The sequence below is a fragment of the Salmo trutta genome, chromosome 19 (genome assembly GCF_901001165.1).
Source record: "Salmo trutta chromosome 19, fSalTru1.1, whole genome shotgun sequence".
Lineage (NCBI taxonomy): Eukaryota > Metazoa > Chordata > Actinopteri > Salmoniformes > Salmonidae > Salmo > Salmo trutta.
The window spans coordinates 35,147,293-35,163,689 of NC_042975.1; the positions used below are offsets into that span (position 1 = coordinate 35,147,293).

At 44.8% G+C, this 16,397-nt stretch overlaps 1 protein-coding gene across 7 annotated transcripts in view; it reads right to left on the reverse strand.

Annotated features, from left to right (window-relative positions):
- Positions 1-15,729, reverse strand: part of LOC115154434 (connector enhancer of kinase suppressor of ras 2) — a 55,838-nt gene extending 40,109 nt beyond the window's left edge. For 4 of the 7 annotated variants that reach the window (XM_029700641.1, XM_029700637.1, XM_029700640.1 and 1 more), the window contains exons 1-2: positions 15,206-15,727; positions 8,225-8,388 (exon numbers count right to left, since the gene is read on the reverse strand). In XM_029700641.1, the coding sequence (XP_029556501.1) occupies positions 8,225-8,388; positions 15,206-15,269 (228 nt within the window). In that variant the 5' untranslated portion in view covers positions 15,270-15,727. Of the gene's footprint in view, positions 1-8,224; positions 8,389-15,205 lie in introns of all 7 variants that reach the window. The other 3 variants (XM_029700635.1, XM_029700639.1, XM_029700634.1) reach the window with 1 other exon arrangement.
- Positions 15,730-16,397: the final 668 nt, after the last annotated feature.

Genomic DNA, 16,397 nt, shown 5'->3' on the forward strand with positions numbered 1-16,397 from the left:
TAATCATATTTAATACAGTGCCTGACTGTGCCTGACTGACTGACTTAACCAAATCCCAGTTACATAAGGGGCTTTGGGAGTGAAGGCGAGCTTACCCGTACGGCTAGGGAGGATGAGTGGGCTTCAGATAACATCTGTGACCTCTGACTGCTGACTCTCTATCCCTTCCTCTCTCTATCCCTTCCTCTCTCTATCCCTTCCTCTCTCTATCCCTTCCTCTCTCTATCCCCTCCTCTCTCTATCCCCTCCTCTCTCTATCCCTTCCTCTCTCTATCCCCTCCTCTCTCTATCCCCTCCTCTCTCTATCCCCTCCTCTCTCTATCCCCTCCTCTCTCTATCCCCTCCTCTCTCTATCCCCTCCTCTCTCTATCCCTTCCTCTCTCTATCCCTCCCCTCTCTCTATCCCTCCCCTCTCTATCCCCTCCTCTCTCTATCCCTTCCTCTCTCTATCCCTTCCTCTCTCTATCCCCTCCTCTCTCTATCCCCTCCTCTCTCTATCCCCTCCTCTCTCTATCCCCTCCTCTCTCTCTATTCCATCTTCTCTCTCTCTCTCTATCCCTGCCTCTCTCTATCCCCTCCTCTCTCTATCCCTTCCTCTCTCTATCCCTCCCCTCTCTATCCCCTCCTCTCTCTATCCCCTCCTCTCTCTATCCCCTCCTCTCTCTATCCCCTCCTCTCTCTATCCCCTCCTCTCTCTATCCCTCCCCTCTCTCTATCCCTTCCTCTCTCTATCCCTCGCCTCTCTATCCCCTCCTCTCTCTATCCCCTCCTCTCTCTATCCCTTCCTCTCTCTATCCCCTCCTCTCTCTATCCCTTCCTCTCTCTATCCCCTCCTCTCTCTATCCCCTCCTCTCTCTATCCCTTCCTCTCTCTATCCCTCCCCTCTCTATCCCCTCCTCTCTCTATCCCTTCCTCTCTCTATCCCCTCCTCTCTCTATCCCTTCCTCTCTCTATCCCTTCCTCTCTCTATCCCCCTCCTCTCTCTATCCCCTCCTCTCTCTATCCCTTCCTCTCTCTATCCCTCCCCTCTCTATCCCCTCCTCTCTCTATCCCCTCCTCTCTCTATCCCTTCCTCTCTCTATCACCTCCTCTCTCTATCCCCTCCTCTCTCTATCCCCTCCTCTCTCTATCCCTTCCTCTCTCTATCCCCTCCTCTCTCTATCCCTTCCTCTCTCTATCCCTCCCCTCTCTATCCCCTCCTCTCTCTATCCCCTCCTCTCTCTATCCCTTCCTCTCTCTATCACCTCCTCTCTCTATCCCCTCCTCTCTCTATCCCCTCCTCTCTCTATCACCTCCTCTCTCTATCCCTTCCTCTCTCTATCCCCTCCTCTCTCTATCCCCTCCTCTCTCTATCCCTTCCTCTCTCTATCCCCTCCTCTCTCTATCCCCTCCTCTCTATCCCCTCATCTCTCTATCCCCTCCTCTCTATCCCCTCCTCTCTCTATCCCCTCCTCTCTCTATCCCCTCCTCTCTCTATCCCCTCCTCTCTCTATCCCCTCCTCTCTCTATCCCCTCCTCTCTCTATCCCTTCCTCTCTCTATCCCCTCCTCTCTCTCTATTCCATCTTCTCTCTCTCTCTCTATCCCTGCCTCTCTCTATCACCTCCTCTCTCTATCCCCTCCTCTCTCTATCCCCTCCTCTCTCTATCCCCTCCTCTCTCTATCCCTTCCTCTCTCTATCCCTCGCCTCTCTATCCCCTCCTCTCTCTATCCCCTCCTCTCTCTATCCCTTCCTCTCTCTATCCCTCCCCTCTCTATCCCCTCCTCTCTCTATCCCTTCCTCTCTCTATCCCTTCCTCTCTCTATCCCCTCCTCTCTCTCTATTTCCCCTCCCCCCACTCTCTCTCTATCCCCTCCTCTCTCTATCCCCTCATCCTCTCTCTATCCCCTCCCCTCCTCTCTCTATCCCTTCCTCTTTCTATCCCCTCCTCTCTCTCTATTCCATCTTCTCTCTCTCTCTCTCTCTCTCTCTATCCCTTCCTCTCTCTATCCCCTCCTCTCTCTATCCCTTCCTCTCTCTCTATTTCCCCTCCCCCCCACTCTCTCTCTATCCCCTCCTCTCTCTATCCCCTCATCCTCTCTCTATCCCCTCCCCTCCTCTCTCTATCCCTTCCTCTTTCTATCCCCTCCTCTCTCTCTATTCCATCTTCTCTCTCTCTCTCTATCCCTGCCTCTCTCTATCCCCTCCTCTCTCTATCCCTTCCTCTCTCTATCCCCTCCTCTCTCTATCCCTTCCTCTCTCTATCCCTTCCTCTCTCTATCCCTTCCTCTCTCTATCCCCTCCTCTCTCTCTATTTCCCCTCCCCCCCACTCTCTCTCTATCCCCTCCTCTCTCTATCCCCTCATCCTCTCTCTATCCCCTCCCCTCCTCTCTCTATCCCTTCCTCTTTCTATCCCCTCCTCTCTCTCTATTCCATCTTCTCTCTCTCTCTCTCTCTCTCTATCCCTTCCTCTCTCTATCCCCTCCTCCTCTCTCTATCCCCTCCCCCCCTCTCTCTCTCTATCCCCTCCTCTCTCTCTATCCCCTCCCCCTCTCTCTCTATCCTTTCCTCTCTCTATCCCCTCCACCTCTCTCTATCCCCTCCCCCCCTCTCTCTGTCTATCCCCTCCTCTCTCTATCCCCACCTCCTCTCTCTATCCCCTCCTCTCTCTCTATCCCCTCCCTCTCTCTCTATTCCCTCCTCTCCCTCTCTATCCCCTCCCTCTCTCTAGCCCCTCCTCTCTCTCTATTCCCTCCTCTCTCTCTCTATCCCCTCTCTCTCTCTCTATCCCCTCCCTCTCTCTCTATTCCCTCCTCTCCCTCTCTATCCCCTCCCTCTCTCTAGCCCCTCCTCTCTCTCTATTCCCTCCTCTCTCTCTCTAGCCCCTCCTCTCTCTCTCTCTCCCTCTCTCTCTATTCTCTCCTCTCTTTCTATCCCCTCCTCTCCCTCTCTATCCCCTCCCTCTCTCTAGCCCCTCCTCTCTCTCTATTCCCTCCTCTCTCTCTCTATCCCCTCCTCTCTCTATCCCCTCCTCTCTCTCTATCCCTTCCTCTCTCTAGCCCCTCCTCTCTCTCTCTCTCCCTCTCTCTCTATTCTCTCCTCTCTTTCTATCCCCTCCTCTCCCTCTCTATCCCCTCCCTCTCTCTAGCCCCTCCTCTCTCTCTATTCCCTCCTCTCTCTCTCTATCCCCTCCTCTCTCTATCCCCTCCTCTCTCTATCCCCTCCTCTCTCTATCCCCTCCCTCTCTCTAGCCCCTCCTCTCTTTCTCTATTCCCTCCTCTCTCTCTCTATCCCCTCCCTCTCTCTAGCCCCTCCTCTCTCTCTATTCCCTCCTCTCTCTCTCTATCCCCTCTCTCTCTCTCTAGCCCCTCCTCTCTTTCTCTATTCCCTCCTCTCTCTCTCCCTCTCTCTCTATTCTCTCCTCTCTTTCTATCCCCTCCTCTCCCTCTCTATCCCCTCCCTCTCTATATCCCCTCCTCTCTCTATATATCCCCTCCTCTCTCTCTATCCCCTCCTCGCTCTATCCCCTCCTCTCTCTCTCATCACTCCTTCCCTCTCACCATCAAATAAAATAATATTTTATTTGTCACATGCTTTGTAAACAACAGGTGATAACTAACAGTGAAATGCTTATTTACGGGCCCTTCCCAACAATGCAGAGACAAAAATAATTATAAAAAAATAATAATAAATAATAATAAAAAAGAAAATAATAACACAAGGAATAACTACACAATGAGTAAGGATAACTTGGCTATATACACAGGGTACCAGTACCGAGTCGATGTGCAGGGGTACGAGGTAATTGAGGTAGATATGTACATATAGGTAGGGACAAAGTGACTAAGTAACAGGATATACACTGAGTATACCAAACATTAGGAACCTTCCTAATATTGAATTGAACCCCTCTCTTTTTCCCTCAGAAAAGCCTCAATTCATTGGGGCATGGACTCTACAAGGTGTCGAAAGCGTTCCACATGGATGCTGGCCCATGTTGACTCCAATGCTTCTCACAGATGTGTCAAGTTGGTTGGATGTCCTTTGGGTGGTGGACATTCTTGATACACACAGGAAATTGTTGAGTGTGAAAAACACAGCAGTGTTGCAATTCTTGACACAAACCGGGGTGCCTGGCACCTACTACAGTACCATACCCCGATCAAAGGCATTTAAATATTTTGTCTTGCCCATTCACCCTCTGAATGGCACACAATTCATGTCTCAAGGCTTAAAAATCCTTCTTTAACCTGTCTCCTCCCCTTCATCTAAACTGATTGAAGTGGATTTAACATGGATCTATGAAGTGGATCATAGATTTCACCTGAATTCACCTGGTCTTAATGTTTTGTACACTAAGTGCATAATAAACAGTAACAGCAGTGTATGTGATGAGCCAGAAGAGTTTGTGCAAAAAGGGTCAATGCAAATAGCCCGGGTAACTAGAGTTGACGTTGGAAGTTTACATACACTTAGGTTTGAGTCATTAAAACTTGTTTTTCAACCACTCCACACATTTCATGTTAACAAACTATAGTTTTGGCAAGCCGGTTAGGACATCTACTTTGTGCATGACACAAGTACTTTTTCCAACAATTGTTTACAGACAGATTATTTCACTTATAATTCACTGTATCACAATTCCAGTGGGTCAGAAGTTTACATACACTAAGTTGACTGTGCCTTTAAACAGCTTGGAAAATTCCAGAAAAGTATGTCATGGCTTTAGAAGCTTCTGATAGGCTAATTGGCATAATTTGAGTCAATTGGAGGTGTACCTGTGGATCTATTTCAAGGCCTAACTTCAAACTCACTGCCTCTTTGCTTGATGTCATGGGAAAATCTAAAGAAATCAGCCAAGACCTCAGAAAATAAATTGTAGACCTCCACAAGTCTGGTTCATCCTTGGGAGCAATTTCCAAACGCCTGAAGGTACCACGTTATTCTGTACAAACAATAGTACGCAAGTATAAACACCATGGGACCACGCAGCCGTCATACCGCTCAGGAAGGAGACGTGTTCTGTCTCCTAGAGATTAATGTACTATGGTGCGAATAGTGCAAATCAATACGAGAACAACAGTAAAGGACCTTGTGAAGATGCTGGAGGAAACAGGTACAAAAGTATCTATATCCACAGTAAAACGAGTCCTATATCGACATAACCTAAAAGGCCGCTCAGCAAGGAAGAAGCCACTGCTCCAAAACCGCCATAAAAAAGCCAGACTACGGTTTGCAACTGCACATGGGGACAAAAATCGTACTTTTTGGAGAAATGTCCTCTGGTCTGATGAAACAAAAATAGAACTGTTTGGTCATAATGACCATCGTTATGTGTGGAGGAAAAAGGGGGAGCTTGCAAGCTGAAGAACACCATCCCAACCGTGAAACACGGGGGTGGCAGTATCATGTTGTGGGGGTGCTTTGCTGCAGGAGGGACTGGTGCACTTCACAAAATAGATGGCAACATGAGGAAGGGAAATTATGTGGATATATTGAAGCAACATCTCAAGACATCAGTCAGGAAGTTAAAGCTTGATCGCAAATGGGTCTTCCAAATGGACAATGACCACAAGCATACTTCAATAGTTGTGGCAAAATGGCTTAAGGACAACAAAGTCAAGGAATTGGAGTGGCCTTCATAAAGCCCTGACCTCCCTCCTATAGAAAATGTGTGGGCAGAACTGAAAAAGAGTGTGCGAGCAAGGAGGCCTACAAACCTGACCCAGTGACACCAGCTCTGTCAGGAGGAATCGGCCAAAATTCACCCAACTTATTGTGGGAAGCTTGTGGAAGGCTATCCGAAACGTTTGACCCAAGTTAAACAATTTAAAGGAAATGCTACCAAATACTAATTGAGTGTAAGTAAGCTTCTGACCCACTGGGAATGTGATGAAAGAAATAAAAGGTTAAATAAATCATTCTCTCCACTATTATTCTGACATTTCACATTCTTAAAATAAAATGGTGATCCTAACTGACCTAAGACAGGGAATTTTTACTAGGATTAAAAGTCAGGAATTGTGAAAAACTGAGTTTAAATGTATTTGGCTAAGGTGTATGTAAACTTCCGACTTCAACTGTATTTGTTATCTATTTAACTAACTATTTAACAGTCTTATGGCTTGGGAGTAGAAGCTGTCCAGAGTCCTGTTGGTTCCAGATTTGGTGCATCTGTACCGCTTGCCATGTGGTAGCAGAGAGAACTGTCTATGAGACAGCCTACAGGGAGTTCAGAGACCTGGCAGTGTGGTGTCAGGACAACAACCTCTCCCTCAACATCAGCAAGACAAAAGAGCTGATAGTGGACTACAAGAAACAGAGGACCGAACACACTCTCATGCACATTGATGGGGCTGTAGTGGAGCCGGTTGAGAGGTTCAAGTTCCTCTGTGTCCACATCACTAAGGAATTATCATGGTCCACTCACCAACACAGTCGTGAAGAGGGCATGACAATGCCTCATCTCCCTCAGGAGGCTGAAAAGGTTCAGCATGGGCCCTCAGATCCTCAAAGAGTTCTACAACTGCATCATTGAGAGCATCTTGACTGGCTGCATCACTGCTTGGTATGGCAACTGCTTGGCATCCGACCGCAAGGCGCTACAGAGAGAGTTCGTACGGCCCACTACATCACTAGGGCCGAGCTCCCTGTCATCCAGGACCTCTATACCAGGCGGTGTCAGAGGAAGGCCCTAAAAATTGTCAAAGACTCCAGCCACCCAAGTCATAGACTGTTCTCTCTACTACCGCTTGGCAAATGGTACCAAGTCACCAAGTCTGGAACCAACAGGAACCTGAACAGCTTCTACCCCCAAGCCATAAGACTGCTAAATAGTTTGTTAAATAGATATCCCGCCTCACTCGTTTCCCTTTATTCCCATCAATCTCACCCACTCAATCTTTACTCGGATCCTCTCTCTTCTCTCTCATCCTCTACCTCCCCTTTTTCTCTATATCTATTATTTTCTGTTGGTCATCGTTCTTTATCATGCATGTGTCACACCCACCCAAACCACCCTAGAAGCTGGTATGATTGTGTTGTGTGTTTGGGGTGGTGTGATTGTGTTGTGTGTTTGGAGTGGTATGATTGTGTTGTGTGTTTGGGGTGGTGTCATTGTGTTGTGTGTTTGGGGTGGTGTGATTGTGTTGTGTGTTTGGGGTGGTGTGATTGTGTCTGTACAGTATGTGTGGGGTGGCAGAGAGAATAGAAAATTAGTCCAGGGGATTATCAGAGATTATCAATGTTTATTTTCTGTGAGTGACTATCCCTCCAGCATACAGATGGAACAAGGGAAATTAACTGACAAACAGGGCAATTACCTGATCTGTCACAACACTGTCAGCCTAAAACAGATATTAGCCAACCGTGAATATGTCAACAACTAATTATCAATAATCAGAAAGAAAATCCAACCTAAAGGGAATACTGAATGATAGAATGTCCTAAAATGGACACAGACGTCAGACAAACAAAACATACAAGATGGAACAAGAGTCTGAAATGCTGTCAGCGCAGAAATGCTTTAACATATCCCAGCACTTCACTCCTAAACTGTAAAGACTCTTACAGTTAAGCCCTACGCCAGCTGCCTGTCTGACCTCTCTAAAAGGGGTCTTCACTATGGCCAAAAAACAAGGGCTTGGTTTCCCGGACACAGATTAAGCCTAGACCTAGACTTTTTGAGTTGGTCTCTGGATGGTTCTCTGACTTCCTGACTTGAGTCACACTCTTTGGTGGGTTCATCGGTCCTCAATGATTCTCAACTCCTAATATTGAGCAAATTACAATCACTGGAGTATATGACATAGACTTTGAAAAAGCCCCCGTGAATAGGCTACTAGTGTGGCAAGTTCTACTGGTTGGTGGTAAGCTTTCTTGACTTGGTAAATCATTTTTGCAAAAACATGGCTAACCTTTGTTTAACCAGTTAAACAGCTGCTATTTTAGTGCAAATGTGTTTGGAGTTAACTTTCTAGCTAATAGGCAGTTGAGAGTTTACACTTTATCTTCCAATTATAATGTGGGGAGGTCAAAATAGTGAAAAACGATCTACCATATCTATTAATTTTTTAAATAAAAGCTGATTACTTCGCCTTGCCATTATCATTCACCTGATGATAAGACAAGACGTGAAAAAAAAAGTTTGGTAACATATGATGGGAGTCCCTGGGCAAGAAAAGGTTGAAGACCCCTGCTCTGGAGGGGAATGAAATGACTGAGTGAAAGGGATGGAGGACTCACCAGGGCACAGAGTAGGTCCACAGCCTCCAGGATGAGCTCCTGGTGTCCGATGCGGGACACTCCCAGGTCCTCCAGCTCCTGGTGGGTGATACGAAGCAGCTGGTCTCCTCCCACCTTCTCTCTCTCAAACGTCTTAATGTACTGCAGCAGACAGTCATCCAGCCCTGGAGGGAGAGGAGGAAATGACACGGTGAAAACTCTCATTACATAGGGATATATTCAGGTAAACAGATTTGTATTGGCTTACTCCTCTCTGCTGCTATCTGCTACTACTTTATACACAAGTATTGATTCATGTATAATTGAAATAAATAAATAGCATATATAGCATATTATTTTGAGAGACAACATTTAAGTAACAATAATCTTGGTATCAACTCCATCTATCCAGATTATTACCAAGACCAATGCAGGCAGTGTGTTTCAGATGTAAGCTCCAATAACCTGTCTCTCACAGGCATCAGTCTAAATATTGTGTGTGAAGATGTTATGTTATCTGGTCAGGGCTGTGTGAAGAAACTCACTCTTATCAGTTCAGCTCTGGAGTCCTGAGGGGTTTACAGTGACTCTATCGCTCCACCTTGTCTCCCCCCCACTCTCTCTCTCTATCTCTGACTGTGTGTGTGTGTGAGTGTGTGTGTGTGTGTGTGTTTGTGTCTCTCATTTCTGGGCTTTGAAACTGCAGCCTGTGAGTGTGTGCCAGTGCTTGGTTTAACGAAAATGGACAAACAGAGATCTCAGATATGAACATAGTGCCTTTCTGGGCATCGCTGAACAGATATACACACACAGACTCACCAAGCTTTAATCAACCACGTCACACAGACCTCCACACATGTCCAACAAATCACAGTGGTATGTACAACCCACAAACAACCAACCCTTTCCACATACCATTACATACGCATAACCCCTACGCATACCATTACATACAACCGTCCTAATATTATTTGTGTAGTTCTTTCCACACAAAGAACTAAACAAAAAGTATAATATCTTTATTAAGACCATGACACATTCAAACACTCTCACATTTACCGCACACTTACAGTCCACTCATAACCAACAGTTGACACAGGTCTTTCATGAGCAAACATTTAGCCCCACACTAAACCCACTTGAAACACAGAACCATCTTTCCATCCTTCCCTCCTTCCATCCTTCCCTCCTTCCATCCTTCCATCCTTCCCTCCTTCCATCCTTCCCTCCTTCCATCCTTCCATCCTTCCCTCCTTCCATCCTTCCCTCCTTCCCTCCTTCCCTCCTTCCATCCTTCCATCCTTCCCTCCTTCCATCCTTCCCTCTCCAGTTTGAACAGAGGAGCTGTTCAAACGGATCCTCCTATCCCACTGGCATACAAACACAGCGATAGCACCATCTCTGTCATTATCTCTGAAAGCTTTCATTCACAGCTGTACAAACGCTATCTGTCACTGTCTGACTAAATCTGGACTCAACACTCACACAGACACACACATTCGCTCCAGCACTGACACAGACTGCTGTCTCACACACACACACACACACACACACACACACACACACACACACACACACACACACACACACACACACACACACACACACACACACACACACACACACACACACACCATGGATCTCATCTCAAGGACTGTTGTCTCAAATAGTAGCAGACCTACTTGGCAGAGCTTTGTGTTGTCATGGAAACGCCCCCCCCCCCCCGCTCTTCATGGATGGTGACATTGTCCTCACATTGGCTAAGATACCGATACACATATAAACACACACACACACACACACAAACACATGTAAACACACATATACATGTGGAGAGAAAGCAGAACCAGTCAGGTTGTGTGTTTTGGTCCAGAGCACAGCAGCTCAATTTTCCTCATCTCTCTGTCTCAGTGTTTCTCAATCTCTCCCTCATCCACTCTCATCCACTCTCCCACACTCGTTCTCTCCTTTCTCCTCCCTCAGTCAGCCTCCCACAAAGAAGGCTGTGGAGCCCTCATCTCCTCCTTTTGATTCAATCTCAGTGTGTTCTCGGGCCTGGACCTAATGAAGCATTCGGCTCAAGTTCAACTGGCAGAGAAATTATGGAGAAGCAGAAAGAGGAGAGTTCCATGGCTTTGCATACAATTTAAGGGCTTAACAAATCAGCCTCTTTACCCAGTTAATCAAGACGCATTTGTCAATGGAGAAATCCCCATGTTGCTATAGAAACCATGCAGTGGGGTTTGGAGTAGTGGCTCCTGCAAGACAACAAGACAACAATACTGTAACTAAACATGTAAGTGAAAAGGTAGAGACATAGAAAAGACCCTTCTAACGTCTTCCCACCAAAACAAGCAGGGACATTGTCTAAAGTATGAATGCTCTGCCTCTCCAGATAACAGAGCTATCTCCCTACATAAACACAGTAATCTGTTCTAAAGGACAAATAGGTATTTGTCCTTTAAACACCTATATTACACCTCAATTCAGAGATGGGCTTTGTCATTCTAAATGGGCACAGCAACCCTTCTATAACAAACTAGCCTAGCTTCCCCCCACTTTGCAGAGACATTCCCCCTTAATCAACTGGCCTGGCCTCCTTAAACAAACAGAGCTATTCTTTGTGATGAGACCAATGGATGAGACAGACAGCCACCCTGACTGGGAAGAGCACCCAGAGAGACACAGAGAGAGATGAGACATCTGATTAAGAGACTATTAATCCGCTAGTAATTGAGGCTGCGGTGAGTAAGTTGTGTTTAGTGCTGTGGTACATTATTGTGTTGGCTTTGTAGGGGAGGGGCACTATGCTAATCTACATCATTGATCAATGTCAAGAGACATGGGCAGGGTGCCAGCCAGTCAGATCAAAACACACACACACACACACACACACACACTCAAAGTGTAAGACGATAAACACACTTTAACCAGAGAAACATGCTGTAAATGTGCACACACATACTCTATAGTCTATACATACACACACTCACATACCCATCATATGGCACATAATAATATTCAATAAACTATCAAAATAAAGAAAGTCGCACACACCATGTACTAACCAGCAATTGAATGGGTATTTACAAACGTTTCGATATCACTGTGCCTTCCTCAGGGCCAGTGTGTGACTTTCTTTATTTTGATAGTTTGAAGTTTATTCGCCGTTAGTCAGCACCTCCACACAAACTCATTTTTCTGGGTGTGCGCCAGCTCATGTTTTTTAATCACATAATAATATTCAAACATCAAATGCATGCAATGTTATGCAACACAAGTGAGGAAATTGGTCTAATTTTCGACATGATTCTGCTAGGGCAGTGCATTACAGCTTAGATAGCTTGACAATCATCTCAGTAATTGCCTTTAGCACAAATGTATGGCAGGTGTTGTGTGTGAAAATAACAAATTTAAGATAAAAAAAAACTATTTTCATAAAACCCTTAGCTTGAACATTAGCCAAGTATTTGCAGCTTTCTAAACCAGGGGTTGGAACCGGTTCAGGGAACAGAACCGAAAGCTGGAAAAGAACAACATTTTTCAAGGAACAGAAACGGAACCTGGAACAAAAGTTATCCATACTGTTCTAGAACAGAAACATTATTTTAAAAGCATGGGAACCAGTTAATAACATTATTTTACATTCCAGGCATTTTTCAGTGGCATCTTGTGCCATAGGCTACACTTGTCTGTCCATCACGCATGTAATCAACTAGCTTGCCTGCTCTATGTGCACTGGTTGGTGAAGTAATTTAATGAGCTAATTGAAAATATATATATATTTCACATGTTAAAAAAGGAACAGAAAGGAACAATATAAACCGGTACTTTTTGAGGGTTAAAAACGGTTCAGAACTTTATTTGCTGGTCGGAACAGTGGAACGAAACAAAAACAATTGTGGTTCTGTTCAGAACGTTCCAACCCCTGGTTTAAAATGCAATACATTTGCAATTAAATTATATGTGCAAAATACACAGTTCACCCTTCATTTAAAATACTATTTTCCATAAGTGGAGGGGTTTCTCAGGTCTTTGTCGGTGCTTAGAGAGTAGAGCGCTTGGACAGCGCCAGGAGGATGCAGAGTGGCATTATGGGAAGGTCACTAGGTGCTCCTATTTGGCCTCAGGTGACATCACTGAACCCTATGCTAATAACGGAACCTCTGAATGGTAATGATGAGGTGGAGATGCTGTGGGCCCTTGCGACAGGGAGTATAAGAATGGATCCGAGACAAGATCACACAAACTCCATTTCCTTTCCTTTGTGACTGTGGCGTCTTCCTCCATCCCTCACTTCACATCCCCATTACTAGGCTCTGGGCCTAGAACTTGTCTCAGCTCCACTCATCAGATGTGGCTGGGCCACTGTAGGGCTCTCTGAGATCCAAGCTCAGTTTCTTCCAGTCCTCATCTCCTCTCCATCTCTTCCAGTATGCAATATCTTCTCTCCATCAGCTCTGAATATCATCATTATTATCCTTTTACTCTCTCTTCTGCCATTCCCTTTTACTCTTCCATTACATCCCTCTAATCCTCCTATTCCTCTTGTCTTTCCAGGCAAATGCACATACATGCCTATCCACACACACACACACACACACACACACACACACACACACACACACACACACACACACACACACACACACACACCTTGACTACTATGTACTCTTGTACTGAACTCATGAACTACTTTGTGTCTGATCCCAGCAGTCAGGCACGAGTGTGTCTGTCTCAGTCAGCCAGCTGAGCTGTTGTGTATGTTTGGAGATTGACTGAATCTTTGAGTGAGTGTGTTTTGAGGCAGTGGAGGCGTGAATAAGTAAATGAACAAGTGGTTGGAGCATCACTGCGAGGTTAAAATCCTCCACATGAGTACTCTGCTCAGCAGAGACAAACAACACATTACACAGTAATACCGACATATATGAAAACAGACATACACAGGCATGTGATACACACAAAACACATGACAGTAACACACAATTAATTTAAACAATAACATAGAATGGACAGAAAACATACCCTCTCTCAAATGAATATGCATGCCCCCCCATGAATATGCATGCCTTTTGGCCTACATTATCTAAACACGTCTGAGAAATGTATTAAGTGTTACCGCTAAACTTAATTCTAAACTGGAGTCAGTAGTTCATACAATTCCTATTGGAAGAAGAGGATGGGAGGTGAAAAACATCTATTTGAGGTGGTGTGTGTGTGTGTGTGTGTGTGTGTGTGTGTGTGTGTGTGTGTGTGTGTGTGTGTGTGTGTGTGTGTGTGTGTGTGTGTGTGTGTGTGTGTGTGTTTTTTTGCTTGGAAAGACAAGAGGAATAGGAGGATTAAAGGGATGTAATGGAAGAGTAAAAGGGAATGGCAGAAGAGAGAGTAAAAGGGAATGGCAGAAGAGAGAGTAAAAGGGAATGGCAGAAGAGAGAGTAAAAGGGAATGGCAGAAGAGAGAGTAAAAGGGAATGGCAGAAGAGAGAGTAAAAGGGAATGGCAGAAGCGAGAGTAAAAGGGAATGGCAGAAGAGAGAGTAAAAGGGAATGGCAGAAGAGAGAGTAAAAGGGAATGGCAGAAGAGAGAGTAAAAGGGAATGGCAGAAGAGAGAGTAAAAGGGAATGGCAGAAGAGAGAGTAAAAGGGAATGGCAGAAGAGAGAGTAAAAGGGAATGGCAGAAGAGAGAGTAAAAGGGAATGGCAGAAGAGAGAGTAAAAGGACAATAATGATGATATTCAGAGCTGTTGGAGAGAAGAGAAAGAGATTGCATATTGGAAGAGATGGTGACCCACCGGGCACAGAAGTCCATTCAACGTCTATTCCACATTGGTACAACTTAATTTTATTGAAATGACGTGGAAACAACGTTGATTCAACCAGCGTGTTCCCAGTGGGAAGGTGATGAGGACTGAAAGAAATTGAGCTTGGATCTCCGAGAGCTGGCCCAGCCACAACTTCTGGGCCCAGGGAGCCTAGTGAGTGTTAAAGATAGGCTTACCAACTGCAGTTACCGCAGGCCACAGTGGCTCAAAAGCACATAGGGCACTACCACCATCTGGTTGAGCATCTCTCCAAAGCAACATGGGCCTACCGCCAACCTTCATCCATTGCCTCGCACACAATACATCTCTCATATGAATCACCCGAAGTAGCACCACATCCATCTTATTATCTTCATCCAAGATATAACTATTACTGCATTATTACCACCACCTGTGTTGCAGATCTGAAATAGTATTTTTGGATGTAGTTAATATTTGGTATAATATAATATTTAGTAATATATTCTCTCATCTTTGACTTTCACTTAGATGGGACTCAGAGAATCAAACAACTATCTCAGCTCCACATCCACAGAAATTAAATAAGGTATTTTAGATACATTAGTGTCTCTCTTATTGACATTTCGGTTTGTTCCATTAATTATATTCTGCATATTCGGAACCATCAAATGCTTAATTTCAAATACCTACAGGTTTTACTGTAAATACTTTTTTCCCTTCAGTGTCATTCATCCCAATGCCTTCATTTCAGTGGATAATTTCTCCCATAATGGCAATATTCAGACCGATCTGAAATGCCATTTAAAAGGCAAAGACTGCCTCCATACAGAACTCTTTCAATTACCAATAAACCAACTCATCCACCAGTGCTTTGAAATGTTCTCAGGTCCAAGTCTATATCACTGCCAATTCCACAGCCCACATTTAAATTGAAATTTGAATTCCATTAGTGGTATAGAGAGCCCACATAGTAAATAATATAATATAATAGATTATCAATTTGTTGCCATTATAATTTAATATGTTATTTCTGAGGTCCAGCAGGTGTTTTTGTTTCACCTAGTCGCCAGTGATGGCACTAGCCTCGCACTGTTTATTGATCGGAGTTAGGCGCATTTGGTGCCGTTATACTTGAGTCCAGAGAATATATATTTCCCAGCATTTTGTGTGCAGGTTGATTGGCAACATCTAATGCACATCTTGAAACCGTGGCGTACCTTTCATCCAGTCCACCACTTGACTCGAACTCCACTTGCTCACAGGCTCCATGACCAGAGCCATTGTAGAAGTTTTTCAGGTCTCGCCTGACAAAAGAAACGCTCCAACAAGCACAAAATTCTCAAATGTTTGGTTCTGTAATCCGTTTTCCTGTTTTATAAGAACGACGAAGGAGGTCCAACGGATCCGAGACTACGTTATTTTCTGGGTGGCTTGATTCGAGTCGGATAGAGTTATACACATTCCTCTGCGGTTGGTGCTTGTTGTGTTGTGCGCTCGAATAGCTCCCTTGTTTGTCATTAATGCCAGGCTGCTGCACGATTCTGGTGGCACCGTCCGCGACCCTCTCACCAATTCATCTCATACTATCCTAAAGAGAAGGCATGTAGTGGCGTCTGTGGGTTTATTTCCCAGTCGCACCGTGCGGTCCACGCATTTTCCTTCTAGACTGCTACCACCCCATCTGTGAGTCACACAAGCGCTTGAAAGCTCCCCCCTCCCTCTCCCCCTCCCCCTCATCAGACGAACGTTCACTTTATCTCCCTCCTCTTTCTCTCCCTCTCGCCCATGTTTCCCTCGCGTCTTTGTCGTTGCTCACGCCTCCATCATACAAGCAAGCGCAGCCTAGTGGAAACGACGCTCGTAACTGAAGCGAGCATACTGTAATATCTCCTTCTCTTATTCTAATCCTCTGGGAAGACAGATTTAGGCATTCAATAAAACATTAATTGATCTGGTTAATTAACATTATGAAAGAGAAGAACGAGACTATTGCAATTTATTTGTATTTTTATTTGAAATAATAGATAATCAATTTAATAGCACAAGATGTATAATAATATGGAATACTTGCACCTCTATATTTTATGAGTTTTTATTGAAAGCTTCTGATAAAAGCCTATTAATTATTAATGGTGCAATCTGCAATTGCGGCTACATTCATTTTTGGACTTAGGTAGGGTATGGGTTACCCTATTATAAGATAATAATGAAAGTATGGGCGTTTATTTTAATTGATTATTAACATGAACTAATAGTCCTTGCTTAAAGGGAAAATCTGTAATTGATACATTGATTTTTAGACTTTAAATTAATGATACACTAACTACCAAATATATGTGGACACCTGCTCACCGAACATCCTATTCCAAAATCATGGGCATTAATATGGAGTTAACCCCCCCTTTGCAT